The sequence below is a fragment of the Mytilus galloprovincialis genome, chromosome 9, assembly GCF_965363235.1.
Source record: "Mytilus galloprovincialis chromosome 9, xbMytGall1.hap1.1, whole genome shotgun sequence".
Classification (NCBI taxonomy): Eukaryota; Metazoa; Mollusca; class Bivalvia; order Mytilida; family Mytilidae; genus Mytilus; species Mytilus galloprovincialis.
This window is the reverse complement of record NC_134846.1, coordinates 32,021,402-32,047,562: the sequence shown is the minus strand read 5'-3', so window position 1 is coordinate 32,047,562 and position 26,161 is coordinate 32,021,402. Positions and strand designations below refer to the sequence as shown.

General features: G+C 31.4%; 1 protein-coding gene across 2 annotated transcripts; it reads right to left on the bottom strand.

The window, feature by feature from the left end:
- Nucleotides 1–26,047, bottom strand: LOC143044818 (monocarboxylate transporter 9-like). 2 transcript variants are annotated; one of them, XM_076216995.1, is made up of 3 exons: nt 25,926–26,047; nt 13,859–15,851; nt 1–9,297 (listed from the first exon to the last, which is right to left on the bottom strand). In XM_076216995.1, exons 2-3 carry the CDS (start codon nt 15,654–15,656, stop codon nt 9,062–9,064), a joined length of 2,034 nt encoding a protein of 677 aa, XP_076073110.1. In that variant the 5' UTR covers nt 15,657–15,851; nt 25,926–26,047; the 3' UTR covers nt 1–9,061. The 2 variants fall into 2 exon arrangements, with proteins under 2 accessions (XP_076073110.1, XP_076073111.1); XM_076216996.1 differs by lacking the exon at nt 25,926–26,047 and adding an exon at nt 18,117–18,226.
- Nucleotides 26,048–26,161: the final 114 nt, after the last annotated feature.

Below are 26,161 nucleotides of genomic sequence, written 5' to 3'. Positions count from 1 at the left end.
TCGGTGATTCAAGGGACTTTATTTTCAGTCACATAATAACAAGAACAATATAGTACAACAAAATAGGTAATAAAAAGTATATATCTTCAATTATAAATATGCAAAATAAATACAAGCTTAAAATCTTGATTCCAGGTAAAAGACAATATGTTGTTAGTAGAATTAACACATGTGTACTGTACAATATTAATTATCTCTCCTTACAAGATAAATGTTTAACTTCCCTTTTTCAGTTTCTGGATATCATATATCATAAACATTCGGAAAAAATGTGAAATGAGGTAAACATCAAATCTAAAAATAATACATATCATACGTATACACAACAGATCAAATGGTGCTTCAAGTCTTCGATTAACTGGGACCAAACTTTGCTTTCCACTTAAAAAAAATATTTATATTTCCCTCATATTCAATTGAGGTATTCAATACTTTTTTTTAATAGCTTTCTTCAAACTCTTTGTTGGCAGATATTTTAGACCACTCTTTATGATTGCAAAGATACAAAAACAACCGTTTGTCAGAATCTCCATGTTTGCATTATTTTGAATATTCAAATTTCGTAGTGACTAAGGAAGGTATCCGTTGTTACTGTAACTGGCAACAAAATAATATTTTGAACTTGAAAATTCAATATTAAAAGCTTTTGAATTTGCTATTTTGATCATAAACTTTATTGTCAGGAATTTGTTAGTCTCTTTTACAGAACATTACTATTCTTGATTAATTTTTCGTGATTGTGACCCTAAAACTTATGTGTAAATAAAGGCAACAGTAGTATACCACTGTTCAAAACTCATAAATCCATGGACAAAAAACTAAATCGGGATAACAAACTAAAACCGAGGGAAACGCATTAAATGGTGTTATTAAAAGCTCTTCAGAGCTTATGTTTGTAGTTGTATTGCTTATTCTGACAATTAATAAAGCTTTATGTCATTTTGTCGTTGTGTCATCATTATGTTGATTGTAGTCATTCTTTCTCATAACTGTGTTGAAGCACTTAATATACTGAGGGTCCTACTCTGTAAATATTTAGGAATCACCAAATTTTATTTAAAAAAATTCTATCGTACATTTTTTTAATATAAAAATGCTGAAAGATGATAGGATGACCGAGTATAAATTTGTGGCAATGGCATTTCATGTGACCTTCAAAGTCAATCGGATATCTTCAAAACTAATCTTAAATGTAAGTAAACTGCCAAAATATATTTCTTTTCATAATGATGGTAGCTACCTTTAACAAATTAAAGAGATCTATACAATTGTATTATGTGACACTCATGTTATTGTCTTATGATTTTGTTATTAGCCACCTTGAACAATTAAACTTTCTCATGAGCTTACAAATGTGAGACCTTATTTAGTTAACATAAACAGATAATTCATTAATACACAGGACATTAAGCAACCAACAATCAATCAATCAATCATTAAAGATATCATTAAAACAGCCATATGTCAAGACTCCAAGATGTCTGAAAGAGTTGAACGGTTTAAACACATTTAAAGAAACTTTTAACACAGACATATGTTTAGACTGTGTTACATGTAGTAACACACTTTCACATTTGCTGATGCCTGCATGAAACTGTAATCCTAGGATCTGCCTGCCGTCCCTTTCATTATTGTGGCTACCAACATATATTTGTGAAATATAAGAGGCTTACAAATTTAAATCAAATGTGATTTAGGTATCAAGTAGGAATACATTATCACAAATCAAGATCAAATGCACCCCATATATTCAATATGTGCTCCTATAACTTGTAATAGATTTTCACTGGATACAAATACTTTTATATAATTATATGTTTAAAATAAATGCACCAATTCCTTCCAAACAACATATTTTATCACATAATAAATTGACATTGAAGAAAACAATTAAATTGCCATGGAAACATATAAATGTATGTAGGAATCCTATAAATAAAGATTGAATGACTTTAGACAAGGTAATATACTTAAAATAATAAGGTAAATAAAGATTTATATACATTTTCTGATTACTGCAGAATAAATACAAAAATAATATAAAACAATAACAGGTAAATAATATGTACAATAATTGAGACCATACGAAACTAACAAATGAGACCTTCTATAAGTAACAATGGGATAACATCACAGACATCAACTTTCAACATATCTATCTTATTCTGTATATGGTATTCCCTGTCTACTACTTGTTTGTAAACTAACAAAGGGAGAAAAATGAAAATCGCATTTGAATGTTTTGTGTTATAGTGTTAAATAGTACAACAAATGTACACACTAAAAGAGTAATTTGAAAGTTTTGTGCTATGGCGAACAAAGGAAAAATCATATTTGAAAGTTTTGAGTTATAGTGAGCAATTCTTTTAAAACCAATATCGACTTCTCAAAAATGAAAATTTTGAAAGTCATTAGACTTCCATTGCTAGCTGATGAACAGAATAACTTAATAATGCTGTATTACTCAGTTATCTCCCTTGCTAGTTACAAACATTATATAAGTATAATATCAATACTATAAATGCAACATTACTGCCTCTCTCAAGTAAAATTTGTCCGTGGGTACATAGATTACATACTGGACAAAGATCAATTCCTTCCACATAAGTTTTTTCTATGATATTAAAGAAAATTTAAAACAAAGAGGGCTTGATACACATGTTTTCTGCATATAGAAAATTCAGGAGGTTTAGTCATGTTTTGCCTACAGAAATAGTTTTAAGAAAACAAACGGAAAATTTAGGTTTTAATCAGAAGTCAGTAAAATGGACCTGTAGAATACTTTCCACCATTTTCTACATAAGAAAATACCTATACAAATTCAATAATATGACAGTTGTTATCCATTCCTTTGATGTGTTTGAGCTTTTGCTTTTGCCACTTTCTGTTTTGAATTTTTCTCGGAGTTCGGTATGTTTGTGATTTTACTTTTCATTAGGTAATTCTATGTTTTATAAACATATCTTTAAACATTACTGTTAAAAGTCCCATAACTCTGGGACCTCAGACCAGAAATAATTTCAATATCAATTGAGCTTAAATAAATCAATTACAATAAGACCAATTTGTTTTAGTAAATCAGTGTAAGTAGTAAGTGCTTGATTTGTGAAAAATTGTCTTGATTATGACAGTGATAGTATGGTTGCCCTGGAAAGACAAATAAAGATATAAGGGAGTGTTCATCCATCAATCCAAATGGTTGTGTTGAAATTGTATGAGATTTGTTAAATGCAAATTTTAGTTATGGTACCAAGAATTGACATAAACAGTTAAGGTGGTATGGGAGTCTAAAATAAAAATGATAGAATTTGTTCATACTTTGCCAAAACATAGTATCTATTGATATCTGTTGAAAAATATAATAAAAATGATAGGTCACCGTGCATTTTCTCAAGCTACAGGACGTGACAAAATGACACATTTTGTATGGATTATACCGGAAAAAACACCATTTTGTGATTAGAAACTAAACAAAATGATAAAATTGTTAAATACTTAAGGAAACGATAGCTTTCAGACAATGCTTTGAGAATATCAAAAGAAAAGATAGGGTCACCGTACGTTTTTTCCGGCTAAAATAGGAAAATTCTATGTAAAATCCTTCAGAAAATGCAGTTTTAGAGTTACCTCCCCTTAAAATGCCAATTTAAAAAAAATTCAAAACAACCAAAAATAACAACATTTGCAAAAATATAAATATTTATAAGTTATATTCTTATGATTTGGTTCTTTAAAAAGACAATTCACATTAAATATCTGCATTCCTGCATCAAATTTTGCTAACTTGATAGAAAATCTGGACCTTTGGTTCTCTGTTTTTTACAATCCAAGATGGAGGAAGACACCCATACCACCTTAATACATCAAAAGAAACCATTAAAACAGCCATATGTTCAGACTGTGTTACATAGTCAAAAACTTTTACATTTGCTGATGCCTATAGGAAACTCTAATCCTAGGACCTGCCTTCTACCCCTTTTATCATTGCAACACAAACATTTAATTAAAAAAATTAAAGAATCTAAAATTTAAAAAATTTAAGAAATTTAATTAAAAAAGATTGCCATCTTGATCAGTTTGCTGCCTTTGATTGGATTTCAGAAACACAATTTTTCTTTAAAAGAAATATTCCTGATTATTGCCACAGCTAAGCACTGCTAAAAGGCTGTGCCATCCATTGGCATTCATTATGATTCATAAAAATTAAGAAAAAACATTGTTTTAAAAGCTTTAACAATCAAGCAGTTTTTCATAGTGGCAGGCATTTTTGCTTGTGCTAGCTGTTAATATATCAATTCAAACATTTAAGCATCTAAAGACTGCAAACTATTTACAGAAATGATATTATGGGTCATTCAATTTACTATTTCAGAGTCTTAAGAATTATGGGTAGTTTAATTGTTCAAATCCCCAAAAATAAAAATTATGTCATTGGTTGAATTTCCATTGTTTATGAAGTTTTTAACCAATCACAATGTTTTGGTGAACACTTTTGAGAATATCACCCAGTATGCACTAGATTCTGAGGCAGCTGATTAATGAGTATACACAGCTCAGACAAATTATGAATGAAACACCAATACAAGAGCAAATAAAGTATACTTGTATATGTATACTTATTAATAGTAGCAACCAGTCACGATTTAAATTATGCTCTTATTGTCAAAAAGTATCCACTAGCTAGTACAGGATTTTTTAAGTGGCTTTTTAATGTACCGTCAAATTCAACCTTTTTTTCCCTAGCAGTGGATACTTTTCAGTGTCATCCAGGATAAAATCTTAATCAAAAATGTATAAACATACAAAAACTACATGAATATTCTCCGACAGATTATGGAATTTTCATTTTTCTCAAGGAAATTGTTATTATACTTTGCAGAACAGTTCATAGCCAAAGCTGCATATATGCAAAACAAAAATTAGCCAGCACTAGTAATAAATTTCATACACAATTAATTTGCAAGTTATAATTAAACATAAACATACAAGTTTGAATCACTTTCCCTCTTACTGAAATATTGAAAGAGGGGAAGTAACTCACTTGTTAAACAATCACTCATAATTTAATTTCAAAACAAAACAAAAAACAGTAATAAATAATATGGAATGATACAGACAACAATGCAACCATGTGAGGCCATCATGTATATGGTTATTTAAAATCAAGTTACAATGAATGGGCTATGTCACAGATTAATGAGGGGGAGGACAGGGGTAAGGGAGACAGGGAGAAGGGGGGTAGGAGAAAGGAGAAAGGGGATGGGAGAAAGGAGAAAGGAGAGGAAGGCTGGGAGAAAGGAGAAAAAGTTGGAGAAAGGAGAAAAAATGAAATATCTCTCCTTTTAAACATTTTTCTAATATTTCAAGAAAAAATATCTCAAAAGGAGATGTTTTATTCTAATGGGAGAAAGGAGAACGGGGGTAGGAGAAAGGAGAAGAGGGGTGGGAGAAGGGAGAAGGGTACCCCCTTGTCCTCCCCCTCATTAATGTACCATTTGGCATGCATCTTTGGCTCATTGAACAATATACTAATGATTATGTAACATCATTAAAACAGCATATAGTTTTTTAAGAAAAATATATGGAGAAGAAATTTGAGCTATTAATGATTTTAAGACAAAATATAGAATGTTTTTCAATTATTATTTGTGCTTTCTATACAAATGTTCACCTATTTTGTTAGAACTCAATCAATAAAAGAGATACATGCATTATGTTTTTTAATTTTCAGTAATAGATCAACCAGCCGAAGTTGTAAGCAAAATTATACCAAAATATGTGACATAGCCCATTTACCGTTAAACAGATATTCATATTAGATTGATTGATGAGTGATAACACCTTTTCAGCACTATTGTGTCATTTTACAATGGTCGGTTTTAATTGGTGGGAACAAACCAACTTTGGGAAGAATATTTAACAATCCTTGTAAATAAAGAATGGAGTCTAGCACAACTGTCACATGCAGTATTGTATACATCTAACAAATATCAAAACCCAAATATTATAAAAATACAAAAATACCTCAACCAAAAAAAAGTCAACATAAAGTATTTAACCAATAACTAAAAAAACATGCAACACATAAGTATTAAAAGGACAACTAATAAATTAAAGGGTGAGAATCAATTTTGATTTCCTGAATCGCTTAATGGTCCAATATCTCAATACACACGTTAGTTTCCAATTCTAGAATTTTGGTAGACAAATTGTGTCAGCGTGAACATAATGGAAAGAATATGTTTTGATTCTACACACATATTTCTCAAATTGCTTTGCTGCATAGTCAGGGACCACAATTAGTCCTCTTTCAGGATTAAATATTTTCATATGATAAATATTCTAAAATTGTAATTAAAGTGGGAATTTTGACAAATAAAAAAACTAATATAGTATAAAAACCAATAAAATATAACTTAAGGACCTTCATAGCATAATTGAGATCAGTGATAGTTATATTTAACTATGAATAATAAACACATGAACAAGTAAAACTATCATGAGAAAATGACAACAAGTATCAAAGGTTGACATTAAAATATAACTGGTCTCATTAACATTTTCAAAATATGTTTTCTTTTGATGGTCTGGATGGGCCAGGATCATCATGTTCATTTATGTATTTCCTTAAATGTAAAGGCCATTTGTCTCTATTCTTTATTCAGTTTGCCCATTATTCTCTATTCTTCATATTTTAACACATATTTCTTTTTTCTATTCTTCATTTTATTTTTGCATATATTTCTGTAACCGTGGTTCAATTTTTATCTATTCTGTAAACCCCATCCATACCCTCTCATATGACTGAAGTACTGAGCATGCTTTACTTCCTTTTTTATCATGTGGTTATTTTTTTCTCATGAATAGTCCAAAGTGCAGTTATACATAATAATAAACATAACCTTGTCTTTGATTTAGATCAATATTTAAATGGAGTCAAAAGTTCACAAATGTTTGATTTATAAACAATAAAACATTTAAACAATTCATTACTTTTGAATACACAATGTTATAACGTCAGCTTATAAAACATTAACAAAATAGTACACTCTGAATACACAACATTAATGTAAGCTTTTAAATATCAACAAATGTCATATTTTACATTTCATCTTCAACTTTTAAAATATATGAAAAATAACAAAGTTTGTACAGTTAACAACTAAACCTCATATTGTAAATATAATTATGAAATTGTTAATGACTGGTCACAAAACTATGAGATTAGTTTCCAATACTGTTTCAAGAAAATGAAAATATGCATACAGATATATGTACTATGGATTCAATAATATTCATTGAATGCCAATTTTTTGGATTTCGTCAGTGCAGTCTAACCACAATTTATGCAAATGTTCAACGAATTACAAATTTTCCATTGGCTCATATGCAGACTTTGGCAAAACCACAATATTAAATATCCATCAAAAATTCAGTTTTTTTCAAACCACAAAAATTGGTATCCACGAATATAATTAAATCCACAGTATCAATTTTAGAATGTGAGTTCAAATTATTGAGATTCTTACCCAGCCGCATTATAAGCATAAATAAAAACTTTGCAATAATTTCTGAATTTACAGTACATCATTGAGGGAGGGTAGGAGGGGGTACTGATCCCGAAATCCCGGGCTTAAAAATGCAAAAATCCCGAAATCCCCGGCTTAAAAACATGAAATCCCGAGGTCCCCAGATTGAAAAAAAAGAATTCCTGGATCCCAAAAGGGTCAATCCCGAAATCCCGAGCTTAAAAAACCCCGATCCTGAAGTCCCGATAAATGTCCTATCCCCCCTCATCATTTATACATATCATTTATACATGTATGGAAGTTAAAGTTGAGATGCAATGTAATATGCATGATATCAGACAAACTCTAAAGCTACCCAACAGCATATACATACTAAAATGCAAAGTATCAAAATCTATTTGATGAAATTAAGTGTACTTCATAAAATTGAATAAAGGTAAATATGGGGTATTTGTTAATATGACAGCAACTCAAATTTAAATCAGTTAATTATACATAACTATAGTTAAACATCTTAAATTAGCTCTAAAGACTTGGCTGACCTTTAAAAAATATAAAATGACAGATGAAAATGATATAAAGACTCCCGGCCAGCCGGCCATTATATTATATCATATATTTGTTAAGTCATTATATGACTGAAATTGAAGTATCAATAAAACATGTTTTGACACACAATAAATTTATAATTCATTAACTTTATCCTTAAATCATAACGTTTGAACACAGAATTTTTCAAAAGAAAATAGTTCTATAATCTTTTGTACTGGCCGAAAAAAAACTATAAATGCAATACAAACTTTCATAACACTTAATTGGTGTTTACTTAACATCTAGGAGTTGATATTTTATTTGAGCTGCATCAAATAAAAATCGACCTTATGCAAATGAATATCATTACATCTGTTAGCCTATTATTGGTTTAGAAAATCTCTCCGAAAAGTCTGAAATTGTTTAACAATTAAATTGGTTTGTTATAAGAACCCTACAAAACAGAACAAAAACTTATCTATACTTTTTCTTCCTGATTGATTGTTCCAAAATCAATTAAAGTCTTATACATGTACATGTATACATGCACTTGCATAAGGTAGATTTCTATGTGAAGCAGCTCATATCATGTTCATTAGCACTCACACCTCATATTCTTATATCTATCAGGATATAAACAAATTTTTTTTTAGGTAGCATAAAATCAAAAATGGAAATGGGGAATTTGTCAAAGAGACAACAACCCAACCAAATAGCAGAAAACAACCAGAGCCCACCAATGGGTCTTTAATGTATAACTTTACAGTAGATGGCCCTATAATTCTCTATACTATAGTACAACACACAATTATACAAAAGTAAAAAAAGCTGAATTTTTCTATCACTGATTGCTATTATCTTTTCACAAAATGATGGATCTTTTGACATACCAATATAACTTAGCATCTTAGGTCAATTTATTACACATTGATTACTATTCCTTTTGCCAAATGACTGGTCTTTGGACATACCAATGTAACTAAGCATCTTATGTCAATTTCTTACACACTGATTTCTATGTTTTTAGGTAGAAACTGGACTCTTGTCATGTCATGATCTGCAATATCCTCTGGAGATCCCCTCCTACGTTTGTCAGGTGACATGCCATGTGACACTAGATGTCGTTTAAGAAATTTGGTTATTGGAACAGTTGTCAACATGAAGCCAGCTAGAATGATGAACATACTGCTGAAGTAGAAAGTATTATTGTAGCTGCCTGATGTGTCGTACAGAAGACCTGAAAAAATGAAGTGAACAAATTTAAATGGGGGAAGGCAGAAATCCTAAGAAAATGAAATGAACAATTTACAGTGTCTCATATCTAATTAACAGATTAGGGGTATCTTTTGAATACTTTCAGTAAATGAGAGTATCCTTGTAACAATGTCTATGTTTTTCTTGTCTATTATATATATTATGATATATTTTGTACCCTTATTATAGAGTTCATTTATTAATAAATTTTCATTATGAGTAAGAACATGAGGTTTGATTGCCAATGAAACAACTTTTTACCAAAGACCAAAAGAGGTAGATAGAGATAGAGATTGGAAACACCCTCCCCCCCATTTTTTTAGACAATCAATGTATTTGAATAAGGACATATGGTTGGGACTTGGAACCTTCACTTTAACACTTAGTTTTGCCCTTGAAAGTTCATAGACATTTGTTGATTATTTAAGACCATATATTGTTCTCTTGATATATTTTATTTATGTTTTCTGTCCTTGTTTTGATGACATATTTGCATATCCTACATTTTTTTATGTCTAATTTTGAAAATATTTTAAAAAATGAAATAGTTAAACATGTTGGCAAAATGTGGGCACATTATCATTGACTCCTTGTTATTTTTAAAGTTGAACATTAAAAAAACTATAAAATAATTAAATCAACGTTTATTATTAGAATGTATGTAAATTTATTGATAACCTTGTAACCTAAAGGTCAAGGACCACCTGATCATTAATCTCATAAAAATGAAAAATTATGTATTAAAAGTAAAAGAAGACAGAAAAAGAAAAAAAAAGAAAATAAAATCTTTTTCATCATGGAAATCTTAAAATATAATTTTGCAGATTTTAACATATATAAATATATTTTTGTCAGGAAGCAGAGATTTGTGAAAAGTAAATCTATGCTTGACTACAAGCGTGTGTGCATAACTGATCAAGTGTGAATTATGGCTTTTAAAGTTTTATAATACCGGAGACCGGGACATATACTGTATATATAATGTCAAGCATGAAAGCTTACACTAAACAAGTCTAAGGTGATCTCTACACATGCATGCAATATAACTGTACTCCATCCCAAAAACTAAATGGATGTCGTTTACCTACATTTGAAGATCATTCTTTTCCCTCAAAGTTTGATATCAAACAAATACTTAGGATACCAGACTAACATGTAAAAAATCTCAACCAAACATTTCATGTATTATTTAGCTACAACATAATTTCATTACAGCAAAATGTATTAAGTGTGTATGTAAAGGTAATATATTTTACTAGATTGCTTGCTAGCTGAACCTTGAAGTCATTATTAGGTTAAGTATACTACCCTCCTTTCAGAGTTGACTAGTGAGTCCCACAGATAACCAATCTATCTTTCTGTAGGACTAGACTACTCGGAAAGGAGTATAGAATACCTTGAATAATGACTTCACAGTTCAGCTAGCAAGCAAGCTAGTCAAAGATATTACCTTTACCATGTTTACCTATGCACTTAATGCATTTTGCTGTAATGCTTTCCTCTGATCAAACAAGAGTCCATGAGAACAACCACAATTCTGACAAAGAGTTTTAGTCTCTAATAACTCTTAGCTGATGGTTCTATAGGCCCCTAAAATAGCATCAATTAAAGAATGATTGTGGTTGGTTGACCTAATACAACAATTACCAAAGTTCAAGCAAATGACTAGTGAAATTCAGGTTTGGAAAAACTTGTCAATGTGACAACTCTCCATCGGAGACCAAATGACATAGAAGTTTACAACTATAGGTCATGGTATGGCCTTCAACAATGAGCAAAACCCTTACCACATAGTCATCTATAAAAAGCCCCTAAATGACAAATGTAAAACAATTCAAAGAGAAACAAATATGATATATTAAATCATATGACAACCACTGAACCACAGGGTCTTGAATTTGACAATAAAATTATATCCTGATTAAAATCACATATTACTTGCTGCATTATACAATTACATGGAAAGAAAATTGAAGCAATTATTTTCAGGTGTAATTCCCATAGGATTTAAGTTTGATAAAGAATTAAAGACCCTCTACAAAATGTTACACATATCAAGAATGCCAGGTTACTAAGATTGTACAAACAATTACTACGGTACTCAGGAAATAATTTGTCAATTTTTTTCAATACAATTATTTCACAAAGCCACTTGCATTACATAATTTCAGAGATAACCGTCGTGACCTATAAATGGCTCATAACCTCATGAATGTAGAGATAGAGAACATTAGGAGATTTGAAATCCTTAAAAGGAGATCATGGTCCACATTTAAAAGATGTATTGCTTACCACACCGTACAAAGTCAAATGTTTATTTATAATATTGATAAACATAGACATGATAGAGCTAAAGAACTTCACTGAAACAGAGAGTTGCATTTATAAACAGCAGGGGGCACCACTACCTTTTATTTACCTACCACTATTTGGTGTTGAAATATAACCTGAAACAATCACACAAATAAAAATAATACATTTGCACATATATCTCAGAAAATTTTCATATATATATATATATGTGTGTCAGACCACCAATTAAAAGTCCCTATCTGTTCAACCAAATTTTGCAATTTTCATAGCTTTCTAAATTTTTTATTTTAAGTTTAACCTCTTACAAACCAGGTATGTCCTGAATTGTACAGGTATCACCTTTCTTCATGCCAATTTTCAGCATACCTTTAAAGCCATATAAGAAAGAAGAGACCTTCCGAATGGATGTACCACTAAAAATAACCCCTGGTTTTCTTGAAATCTTAAATTAGTATACTTTGGAGCGCATTAATCCTCAATTTTTAATGTCAACTCATAGACAAGTAAATTTGGGCTCAAAATGGTCTTAATATATTTCTCTTTCACCAAAAGTTTCATTTCTGCAAATTTGTTGAGTGGTTTAAGTAAACAATGACATCAAATGCACTATTTTTTGTCCGAGTAGGCCTACTTTCACATACGTTCTAAATTTGAGGGAGTAATTGGTGGTGTGACACCTATATATATATATATATGGAGGCCAAACCCAATATGAATTTTATTGACCGGATAAATTCGGTACACACTGTCATGACTGTGTAATGAATGTATCCTTATTTTGTTTATTTATTATATTACAAATTATTATATTCAAATTCAATCATAAGAACAATACCATGTTAATACACTGTATCAACCAAATTTATTTAGATAGTCTAAGATATTTAATCTAAAACTGAAAAATGAAAAATATTAGGACTTATAATAAAGCAACTAGAACAAAATTAAATGGTATAAAGGAGATGCATGTAATTCCAACTGATGAAATAAAATGTTCTGAAATTTATTAGGAAACTATCAATCAGCCAATCAAATTGCAAGGAAATGACTCTAGATCAGGATAATGTGCATTCTGCTTATATACATGTATTTTAGACCTAATATTTTAACATGCAACGCAGTATCATATACCTATTACACTTCATGTAAAAGGCTCAACTCAGTGGCTGGACTTGTTTTCATCTATAGGAGATTCTACATACTATCATCATGATCATATGTAATTCAATTTAAATCTAAAACTCTAGATTAAAAACATGCAAATGTCAAACATACATTTTTGTACATACATCTTTGTACACAAAAATGAGAAATTTGATATGATTGCCAATGAGACAACTATCCACCAAAGATCAAATGATGTAGCTGTTTCATTAGCAACTATAGGTCACAGTACCACCTTCAACAATGAGAAATTTTCTCAAAGATCATACTCATGCATCAATCTAAAAACAGATTGTATTACAGTGCATGCAATGAATCTGAATATATGAATTTTTAATTTACCAAACATGCTTTATCCATGCAACTAATATGATTGCTGAATTATCTCCCCTTTATGTTTTTTTGTTGTAAGTTTTAAAACTATTTTCAATAACGGGAAATGCAATGTCAATCACACATTATGTCTCACATGTGCATTTTCTAAATACCCCTTTAGCATGTTTTAGTTTCTAAAAAGTTTAAAATACTTATACATGGAAAAATTCATTGTTAAATAACTAAAGCAATGTTCAGCTTTGTTAATTAATAAAACAAACTGTTTTAAAGTTCCCAAACTATTTGTTCAAATAAAGGAATTATTTAAAAGCCTTTTAGACATTTTCACTAATTTTTGCTACTGAAGATGAATTTACAAATATTACATGTACTGTCAAAGGGAGATAATTCTATAATCTTTGTGCACATTTATCCCAGTAAGATTTCTGACCACTACATGTATTGTTATTAATATAAAAAAAAAAACAATAGATAATTATTAGCATGATTAGTAAGATATACATTACATTGTGTTATTTAATTTATTTTTTCTATCTCATCTCTAGAACTTAAAAGGGAAATAATTTTGATTAAAAAATATAGCATTAAAACTGAGGGGGAGTTTCCCCTTTTAATTTTTTCTCATTTTATCACCAATGGTCTTCACTTTAATAGCTTACAACAAAATGAAGTTGTGTGTAGGGTTTCTCATCAAACAAAATATGTGTTCTATAAATTACATATACATTTACCTGCAACTGGTGGCCCTATCATATTGGCTATCCCTTGTATCAGCATGGTCAGTCCATAGGCATTGGTCAACTTGTCCATACCCAGAAATTCCACCAAAATTAATGTTGAAAGAACATAGTTAGCACTGATGAAGAAGCCAAATACTCCACTTATAACGGCCAATACTGAAAAGCTTGTGAACATAGGATAGAACATAAGTGAAAGTCCTGACAGACTAATCGATAGGCCATACAGTAATGGAAGATTAATATTCTTGTCACCAATATAGCCATACATAATTTGTCCGATAGTATTAACCCCTCCAATAACAGAGAGTAAATATGACGCCTCTTTATCTGAAATTCCAACTTTTTTAGCCTGATCCACTGAAAACACATAAGGTACATCGTACCAGAAGTACAATATAAAATTGGACAATGCAAACAATATGAAAAGTGGACTTTTGATAATTTTTGGATCAAATATGGTTCGCAAAAACTTTTTCAAGTGTTTTGAAAATCTGAGTAGTTTGGGTATTCCTGGACACCATTCATCTTCATCATCTGAACTATCATCGTCAAATGAACCGTGATATAACTCTGGACAACTGGTTGATCGATAACGGAGGTGAGAGATCTTCATGATATTTCCACGATAAAACAAATCTTTACGACACATTGGAAAATATTGTGACAATTTTGCCCTTTGCACTGCTTTTTGCTTGTTGCGAAATTTCTGTCTCTTAATGGGATCTTCTTTAACAATAACGATTTTGTCGTTACTGGTCACTGTCAACATTTCTTCTATGGGATTGGTTATAATGTTAACATCTGAGGAACCTCTTGTGCGGAAATAATTCTTCAATATGTCAAGAGCTTCGTCAGTGTTTGAGCACATTTCCTCAAAAACCTCTTTTGGTATTTTATTCTTCTTTTCTGCGAGAAATGTTGGTAGTATGACTTGTGAATGACTTAACTGCTCACATCCGATATAATTCTCCTCATCTGAATCACTGCTAGAGCTGTCGGATTCACTTACTTTTCTACTACGTCTACCATGATCAGGAAGACTGGCTTTCGACACTGACCTTGACATTTTTTCGAAGGCTTCTAGATTCCTCTGCCATTCTTGTTCCGGAGTGAATTCCAAAGGTCGTAACAAGGCACCACAAACAACTAAATTTAATGTAATTCCACTAAGAATTATAAACGATCCTCTCCATGTATATTCTTCAATCAAGTACTCAAGATATGGGGCAAATAAAAAAGTTCCAATTCCTGATCCACAGACAGCAAGCCCTGTAGCAAAGGCTCGTTTCTTATGGAAATAAAAAGCCACCATGACAAGTGATGTCACATATCCCATTGACATGCCAGTTCCTGCTACTATTCCAAACGAGAAACACAACATGCCAATAGAATCAGCAAATGCACTGGCAAATATTCCAACACTTGTCAATATTCCGCCGAAAATCAAAACTTTTCGACATCCAAATTTTGTAGCAAGTCCACCAGCTAAGGGACCAGCTATCAAGGGCATTCCAAAAAATAAAGATGCAATCCATGAAGTTGTACTTTTACTTGCATCAAAAACGTCCAATAATTCAGAATACATAACACCGAAAGAAAAGGCGATTCCATCGCAAATCATATTAGTCAAAAAGGCACTCAATACAATAATCCAGCCATAGCCTCCATCTGGCGCTGGCGGCATAGATATGGTCGACGATTCGATGGAAAGACTTCCATCTGAGCTGGACGATGACACACTTTTTGAGATTTGTTTGTTCTTGCCATTTTGACCACATGCTTCGGCCATTGTATATCACAGAACTTTGTCTTAATAAATTGTTGATTTAAGTTATTACTGGAGAAGAATTCAGCTAAGTATATAGAGAATATATCCGATAAACACAGCTTAGTCATTGGCCTACACAAATGTAATTTACTTGTTACACTGAGATGTAAGTGCCAGTGAGGTCCAGCGTTGAACTTCATCAGTAGTGGGAATATTCTGAAAGTAGAAAAAAAAACATAAAGAATATAAAAACCTGCCTTAATAACAATACACACAGAGGGGACATATTATAAGTAGTGGCCATGGGAATATTCTGAAAGTAGAAAAAAAAACATTAAGAATATAAAAACCTGCCTTAATAACAATACACACAGAGGGGACATATTATCAGTAGTGGCCATGGGAATATTCTGAAAGTAGAAAAAAAACATTAAGAATATAAAAACCTGCCTTACAATACACACCAAGAGGACATATTCATGATATTATCATACTCCCAACAATGGTTCTGATGTAACACAGTGTCACACTATAACCCCCTCCCCCTCCCCTTTGAAATTATAGGGTTGCTCCTTTACAAAGAAAAATACCTGTAAAAATGGAGGAGATATCTTCCCATTCATGCTGACTACTCCCTCTCTTCCCCAGTCAACAATAGTCAATAGCTATAATAAGCTAAATGACTAAAATGTTATAGAGTTGCCTTATTGACAACCATACCACATCTTTCATATTTATTATAAAAACTACAAACAAGAAACCTATTTTCATAAAGATGTTCGATATCTTGGCATGATAAATTGTACATAAAATTTAAAATATATTAGGATACTGTGGTTTTAACAAAAATCTATTGGAAATATTTAATACATAGCTAATTAATATGAAGGGCGTGGACTTCAATTGAAGGATAGAGATTTGTCTTTTGTAAGCACATGTTAATTAATAATGTGCTTTATCTTCGTTTGTACATCTCTCACATCTGTGTTTCATTGGAATTTGCCATCAACATCAAAGAAAACATTATTGAAGTACATATGAACTGTAATTTAATTTATTTTATTACATTGGTTGCAATGAAATACATTGATTTCCCAGTGAAATAAAAACCGATAATGTCACATGTGAAATAAACAAGGTTATTTCACTCTCTGACGTCATACAACAATAGGCGTTGTCAAGACGTTATTGATAACGTCGGATTAAAACAAAATGAAAACGCGTAGAAAAAGATATAGTTCCTTACATTTTTTCTTTAATTTACTTAAAAAAGCCTTTTGCCAATGTAATAAAAAGACTAACTAATCAAAGAATTCAAATATCGAAAAATATTTAACTCCTGGCCGAACAACACTTATAATTAACTCAGCGCATTCATGAATTAGTGTGTTGTTCGGTCACTCGTTGAATATTTTTCTCTATTTTAATTCTTCAATTAGTTATTCTATAATTATTTTTCGAACTTTTTATCTAGCATTGTCTAGGATACATATGTAGTAAACCCATCAACAAATGTGTAACGATATTTCTCCACTCTACAGTCAAATTACATGTACAAAACAAGAATATCTCCAAAGTACACGGATGCACCACTCACACTATCATTTTCCGTGTTCAATGGACCGTGAAATCGAGTAAAAAATAATTTGGCATTAAAAATTAGAAAGATCATCATAGTGAACATGTGTATTAGTTTCAAGTTGATTGAACTTCAACTTCATCAAAAACTACCTTGACCAAAAACTTTAACCTGAAACTTGCACTTTCATTTTCTATGTTCAGTGGACTGTGAAATGGTGGTCAAAAGTCTAATTTGCCTTTAAAATGAGAAAGATCATATTATAAGGAACATGTGTACTAAGTTTCAAGTTGATTGAACTTCAACTTCATCAAAAACTTACTTGACCAAAAACTTTAACCTGAAGCGGGACAGACGAACAAACGAACGAACTAACGGATGCACAGACCAGAAAACATAATGCCCCTATATTTTCGTAAGTGGGGCATAAAAAAACTAAATCAAAGAAACAGTGCTTTTATTGCTGTTCTTCATATTCATGAAATTAAATACAAAGTGAGGTCGTCAAAATGCAGCATAAACTGTATGCTATTAAAGTCTGTAATAAGACAGAATATCTGTCCCTATTTAACATAAATCTTTTTCAAGTGGCAGTCCAGACTTCCCATGAGCCTTCATTCCTTGCAAATCCTATCTATTGAAAGTAATTGCTAATTTTTTAGATTGTCCCACATATCAATGAAACATAACAAATTACCACAAGCAAAAATAATTCAATAAATCAACCAAATGTATGCAGATTTATGGAAAAGCTGGCTACAAGAAAGTTGAAGTTAGTTTTTAGATAATGACATAGGAAAAACAAATTTTTTACAAAAAACTTATATTCAGCTCCGTTACCCCTTACTACAATTTCTTGTCACCTTAAAAAAATAATTATATTAATTGCGTCTTGTACTCACGGTTTATTGAAATCTGGTTGCACTTCACATACTTTACAAATCATACATGTACAAAATGTACGCAAAAAAACAAATCATTAAAAAAACTTCAAATTTCGACTTCCTTGTTATACTTATAGATATATGCATGACAATTTGTACTTTGTGACCTAGATTTAGATTTAGTATCTATTTAAAAAAAAAAGAATACAGGATACTGCAAAATGTCCATTTCAGCAATATTTATCTTATGGTTATAAATATATACATTTTAATGAAAGATCATATCCTTAAACTTTTCACATGGTTGAATGCATCATAAAAGTCATATTAAATATGACCATTCACCCAATAAAGTTAATATAAATAAATCAGATCTGTGTAATATAACCGTACATGCTGTACTATAACCATGACCCATAATTTAGGGGGATAAAGATATAAACAGACACTCATTTAAAAATTTAAACTAAGTCAAGTTTTACCTTACATGTATACTATAATATTTACAATTACAATTGCAGTTAGATTAATCATTGCAACCAAGATTTACACTATACTCAGTCTGGTAATTTGCCAAAATAAAGTGAATTTGCCATTATGCTGATTTTAATGTGTCAAGTTTTAATACAAACTTCAGTTTGATTAAAACCAGCCCCAAAGTTGCATTTGCAAGTGGAAATGGCTGCTGAATTTAATCAGACTGTACAAACTATAATGCCTGATTTCATTGTCTGCTATAATATACAGGAGATATAAAGAGTTGAACTCAATGAAACGGCAACACAACACCAAATGTCAAAAAACATTCTTCAACAATAGGAAAATGTTTATATAAATAAAATAAGGATATCATTTCAATTTGCAACCTAATAGACAATTTGAAAACTTCACATAATCAAAATTCAAAATCCAAAAGTCCAGAAAATTTGTCTAAAACAATTTTAAAAATAAAATAAGTCATTTACACTACTACTTCACACCAACATGATATATATATTTAATGTTACAAACTCTTAAAATCATTTTCCTTTTTTTTTTGCAGAAAAAGTTAGCAGGAATCCAAATTAAAATTGGCATGATGACAAAATTAAGAAAACTGTCAGTACAAAATCAAAATAACTGTTAGAAACATACCCTGATATTTGTAGTACATCTTTTAAAGTTAAACTATATCATAATACACACAAATGATTTTAAATCCATAAAATACAAAAACGTAAACATATCAATTGATTTTATTTTACATGCCTGAGTATACTTACATGTTTAAGTTATTTAAAAAACATCCAATTTTAAACAGATTACATATATTACATGTACTACCAACTTATAAAAATTAGAAAAGATGGTAACATTTTAAAAGAGCTTAACAAATAAAATTGAGAATGGAAATGGGGAATGTGTCAAAGAGACTAACAACCTGACCATAGAACAGACAACAGCAGAAGGTCACAAATAGGTCTTCAATGCAGCGAGAAACTCCCCCACACACAGGCGTCTTACAGCTGGCTCCTAAACAAATAAATGTCCACTCAAAGACTTTTGGATCGAACAACTACTGGTTACTGAATGGCCTTCAACAATAAAACAAAACTCATGCCAGTTATATAATGTACAAAAAGTAAACTTAAAATTAAGTTTATTTGATTGATTGCTTGGTGTTCTACACCACTTTCATCACAGTTGGCAATTTTCTGGTATCCAATTTTTACTAGTCCAGGAAGCCTAATTTTGCGGAGAGGATCACAGCTAGACATTTGGTAAGAAAACTGACAATCCTAGTCAATCAGTTTTTACAGTGAAAAATTGAAAAGAAGGGAGGTAAATCTAATCATTGCTAATGGTAAGGGGTTAATAAATGTTCTTTATAAAACAGTTTCTCTAAGAAAATAACAGCCTGTTTGAAAACAAATGCTCTAATAATATAGAGTTATTGCATGAATATTGGGGAATATTGTCCCGAGTAGAATTTTATATTGCACAAGCTTGCGAGTGCAATATATGTTCTACAAGGGACAATATTCCCCAATATTCATGCAATAACCCTTTTATTGTATAGCAATATAATATTTGAAAGTAAAAATTGGTTTAAACTAAGATTTTGTTGTTGATGACGTCATGAATTTTCAAGATATATTGCACTAGTGCAATATTGGAATTTATTGCACGCTAACTTTTGGTTACTTTCTGTGGGAAATATTATATTGCTATGCAATAAATAATGTTCATTTATTTATGATATTTTTTTCATAATAGACATAAGAAGATGCGGTATGAGTGATATTTTCATTTTGCCAACTTTTAACTCTGATGTTAATATTTTTTCGACAGATCACCTAACCTGTGGTAGGCCAATGCTGGTACTCACATATAAAGAGTAGCATAAAGAAGTAAATTCAAGCTTTCAATCAATAAATCTGGGGTGAAAGTAAAAAGTACCAGGATGTCCAACCACAGAGTAGACAACATATTCAACAAGAGTTGCAAAATGACAGTAAACCGGATTCTTTAACATTTATTTGTGTTCTGGCATTTATCAATATTACAAGGACCAAAACTCCTAATAGGTAAAATTTATGATTATCAATATCAAACTTGACTTCCATGTTGTCAACAATAACAACATATAAACTAGATAGAAAATGACCCTCTAGCAGGACAAACTGTGTGCCCTTAATGCATAAAGTAAGAAAAAATTACTAAGTCCACCTACCTAGGATTTTGAAAATATCTAAAAAGGTTTGGTTGAACGGTTCATGAGTAAATGCACGGACACAACATTTATTAAACTTTCAAGAACCGTAACTCCTGAACGGTAAAAGTCAAAATCGTCATTATTGAACTTGACCTCCATTTTGTTGTCAGTAACAACATATTAAAATTTTAAAAGGTTTGGTTGACTGGTTCATGAGTAAATGCACGGACACAACATTTTTTAAACTTTCAAGAACCGTAACTCCTGAACGGTAAAAGTCAAAATCGTCATTATTGAACTTGACCTCCATTTTGTTGTCAGTAACAACATATTAAAATTTTAAAAGGTTTGGTTGAACGCTTCATGAGTAAATGCACGGACAACATTTGGTTGCCGCCCGCCGTTCATCCCCAAATCAATAACCGACATTTTTGACACAAAAATCCGGTTAAAAATGAATACTCCGTAGTCAGTAACTATCAGTCAGTTTCTAGATGGAAAACCATCTCAACTTCCATGACTTCAAAATCTGCAGATTGGAAGGAAAATCCATCTAAAGAAAAATGGTAATCCCATCCACTGACAAATTGGAGTATGAAAATAGTCTATTAATGTTCTGGCCTTTAGGTACCTTTAGTTTCATTGATGAATGTATTTTGCACCCTATTTCTCATACTATTCATAATTTCATAATCTTGTTCTATAACATTAAGTTGGTATTGATTTCAATTTTAATACATTGATTTATCAATATATATTGAATACATGTATCTCATTTTTTTGTCAGATATTTGATAGCAAATATCGATTCATATCTGAATGAACGGGAAGATTTAAAAGCTTTAAAACCTTTATTCCAAATACATGTATCAGATAAGATAATCATGATAATGGTTTGTTTTATCAATGAGACATTTTATACCCGACAAGAAACAGTGCCTTATTTCATTGTATTTTCCACCTATGCTTTTAGAAAAAATTGAGTACTCTTCTTTTTTGACACTAGTAAATTCCTGTCAGGTGTACATAAAATTAGAATGATAAAAAGTCTTTGATGAGCTTGATGCACTTTTTTTTCAGTTTTTAAGGGTACTGTTTGTATTTCTCTTAAAAAGTCCTGTACCAAGTCAGGGAAATGGCCATTGTTATATTATAGTTTGTTTCTGTGTGTGTTACATTTTAGTGTTGTGTTTCTGTTGTGTCGTAGTTCTCCTCTAATGTTTGATGCGTTTCCCTAAGTTTTAGTTTGTAACCTGGATTTGTTTTTTCTCAATCGATTTATGAATTTCGAACAGCGGTATACTACTGTTGCCTCTATCTATGTACCTTATAAGTAGTCAAGTTGACAAATTATTATTTAAATACTGGTTAAAAAAATCACTGCCACTGGACAAACAACATAATTGGAAATGGTAACCAAAAATTCCAAAACTGTTGATTGTACATTTCTCTCCAGTATTATATTTAATAAAATTGAGAATAGAAATAGGGACAGTGTCAAAGAGACAACAACCTGACCAAAGAACTGGGCAAAGGCCACAAATGGGTCTTCAACACAGCAAGAAAATCATACACCTGATTTTCAAAATTTAAAGAAATATTTGTAACTACATGTATGTATGGTTGCCTATAATTCTTAACATCCACTTCATTTAAACTTTTGTGGATAGTTATCTCATTGGCAATCATTCCACATCTCCTAATTTTTATATTCTATTAAGCCCCAGTCCCACTAGACCACGATCGCACCACGCTCACCGCGATCTAAAATAAATTTAGATCGTGGTGAGGTCGCGGTATGAGCGGCATGAAAATGTAAATTTTCGTTGCTTTCACGATGCTACTACGTCCTCTCTACGCTTCTACAAAGATCCCGCTACGATTATACCACATTCGCACCGCGCTTATTCTGCGACCTCAATACGCTTATTAAGATCTTTCTACGCTCTTCACGTTCTCACTACGACCATACCACGAGTTATCCGATTGCAACACGATCTTACTGCGATTATAACACGTTCTTACCACGATTATACTACGTTCATAGCGCGATCTTACTACGTTCTCAGCACTGAATAACGTCAACATCGTGTTCCATATCAATACAGTTAAATTCCTTCTATTTCTGATTAAAATCGTAGGTAGAGTCATACAGTCATGCCACCAAAATCTACCAGAACACGTGGGCATGGTGGTAGGAGTTGATGTAGAGGCAGAGTAACGAATCCTGATCAAGCAGAGATGTCGGACCGACCAATCCAACCTAAATTACAACCTATTGCTGGTCCATAAAGCTCAATGACGATATTTTAGTGCACTATAGCAGAGATGACATCTATATATATAGATGTATCAATATATATAGGAAGATGTGGTATGAGTGCCAATGAGACAACTCTCCATCCAAGTAACAATTTATAAAGTAAACCATTATAGGCCAAGGTACGGCCTTCAACACGGAGCCTTGGCTCACATCAATCAGCACGCTATAAAGGACCCAAAATATTACTAGTGCTAAACCATTTAAACGGGAAAACAAACGGTCTAACCTATATAAAAAACGAGAAGCATGGTTGAGCCGTTAGAGCAAATGGATAATTACATTCAAACAAACAAAATCTAGGGAGCTTTTTCATATATTTTATGTGAAAATGACAATGAGAATGATGGTCGTAGTGTGAACGTAGTTAGGTCGTAAGAAGAGCGTGATGAGGACGGCAAGGGCGTGCTAGAATCGTACTATGGTCGGGAACAGCGTGGTATAGTCGTAGTGGAAGCGTAGTTGGGTCGCAGTGAGAACGTGATGGTCGTAGTGAGGTCGTGATAACGTCGCTGTGCGATCGTAGCGCAGTCTCTCCGAATAGAATCACGTTTTCGCTACGCTCTCGCTACGATTGTACAACGACCTTTGCGATCTTACTACGATCTTAGCGCGCTCTCACTACGCTTCTACTACGACCTGATTTTGCCACGACCGCACCACGATTGTTTTGAACATGTTCAAAGTTGGCCACGCTCTTCACGATCTTGAAGACCTCACCACGACTGTTATACGACCTTACTGCGATCTACACGATCGAACTACGATCATCAAAATTTGCATTTTTTTCACAGATCGTAGTGCGATCGTGGCCTAGTGGGACTAGGGTATTAAATAATAACATCAGAGTTAAATTGACATAACTAATTCTACATGTATTAAAAATCATTGGAGAAAAAATCCTGTTTACATCAAAACTATCAAATATCTATTGGGGACAAAAAATGTTTCACATCAAAGATTTTGTTTATAAAATCTCTCTTAAATTTTCACACATTATTGAGAATAACTGATTCATGTGACAAAATGTATTTTACGTTTATAATTATTTACAGAATCAGATACCGGTAAGTGTGAAATAACGAGGATATAGAACTTTTTTAAACAAGAAATGTGTCCATTTCATATCATTTATTACCTTTTCTAGTTCAATAATAAAAAAAAAAGAAGATGTGATATGATCAAATGATGATTGCCAAAGATACAACTCTCCACATAAGACGATTCATTCACAGGTATTTTATTTCAATTCAATTCGATATTTTATTGGAAAGAGCACAATAGAGGCGTGATCCAAATACAGACAATTATAATATTAAAACAACATATAAATGAAATAAAGATGCATGTAACAAGTCATGAGCCAATTCTATGTATACCATTACATTATAAACTGATATTGATACCATAAACTTATACATCAGTATTATTCTAGATTTTCATAAATTTACTTAAAACACACAATATAAGATATATATATGTATATGTACGAACTACTGAAAAAGATTATTACCTGATAAAACAGTATGGTGGTCTCTCAAATCAAGAGCTCCTTCAATATGTATACGTCAAATAGATTTTAGTTCTTTTTCAGACATAGGATTTAACATTTTGGTAAAATTTTCATCCAAATTATTTGAATTAATATCATTAATTTTATATTTAGATCTAATTTTGTTATATTGCGGACATTCAATGAAGAAATGTATCTCATTTTCAATTTTTCCTGTGCAAAATTTACAAAATCTCTCATTAGAGGGTATTTTTGGTCTTGCATACCTACCAGTTTCTATTGCTAATGAGTGTGCACTTATTCTTAATTTAGTGAGTTTTTTTCTAAGGTATTTAGGAATATTAAAGTTTAAATATTCTTGTTGTTTAAATATAGTATAAATTTTACTAAAAAATAAAAGTTTACCACAGTTTCCATCTTTTATCTTAGATAAAAATATGATTTTATTTTTGAAGAAATCTTCTAGTTTCTTTTAAAAGGTTTTTACATTTGTCATTTCGGGGCCTTTTAAAGCTGACTATGTGGTATTGGCTTTGCTCATTGTTGAAGGGCATACAGTGACCTACAGTTGTTAATTTCTGTTTCAAGAATTGATGTGTTCACTTATTATTGCAACTTTTAAAGAATGGACATGAAAGATTTTGTATACAATGCACGGTGCAGGGTTGGAAATTAGCAGGGAAACACTCGGCAATGGCTGCTAAAATTTGGTGTGGGCTGCTTCAACTCCTTCCTTTTTTGGTGTAGAACTATGTATACATATTGGCTACAAAATTTAAGATGTGGGCTACCATGCCAAAATGTTAACTTCAATCCATTGCAGATGTATGTATCTGATTATCTGCATGCAAGTTTTAATTATTCTAATACTCATTATCTGCATGAATAAAATGTAAAGTCATATTTGCAGAAAAATTGAAAACCTTGAAATTTGTGAATAGCTTTCTACATATTTGTTTCTTTGGGAGGTACTAAGGGGTAGGACCTGTCAAGATTATGAAGATACAAAAGAGAATGAAAGGGGGAGCATCATAATTACAACAGTCTCAGAAAAGAAAATAAATAAATAAAATATCATATGACATGCAGGTAAAAGAGGTAGTGTCAGATCTCTGTACAGCTTTTTCAGATTAATTAGCAGTTTTGATCAGCTGTTATAGTGACAATGTCATTTAATGAATCGACCAGAAAATGTAAACAATGTCGATCATCGATCAGCTGTTCATCAAACCACAAAACCGATAAACATGTGTTTTTGGAGTTGACATACAGTTCGCACAATTTTTTCTTATAGCTTACCCCATATCACGGAATATAAACGATTACATTCAACTAAGGTATTTATTGCATGTCTTTTTCAGCAGTATTTTGCTATTTACTGTTCCTGTTGAGGATGCTGACCTTGGTGACCTTGTTATATAGACTTATCTCCCTTGCAACAGCGTATGAGTACTATAACTTTTCCCGCGTTAAAATTAATCTACCAACTTCTTTATTTTATTTAAAAGATGTTTTACAACTTTCTATTATTGGGT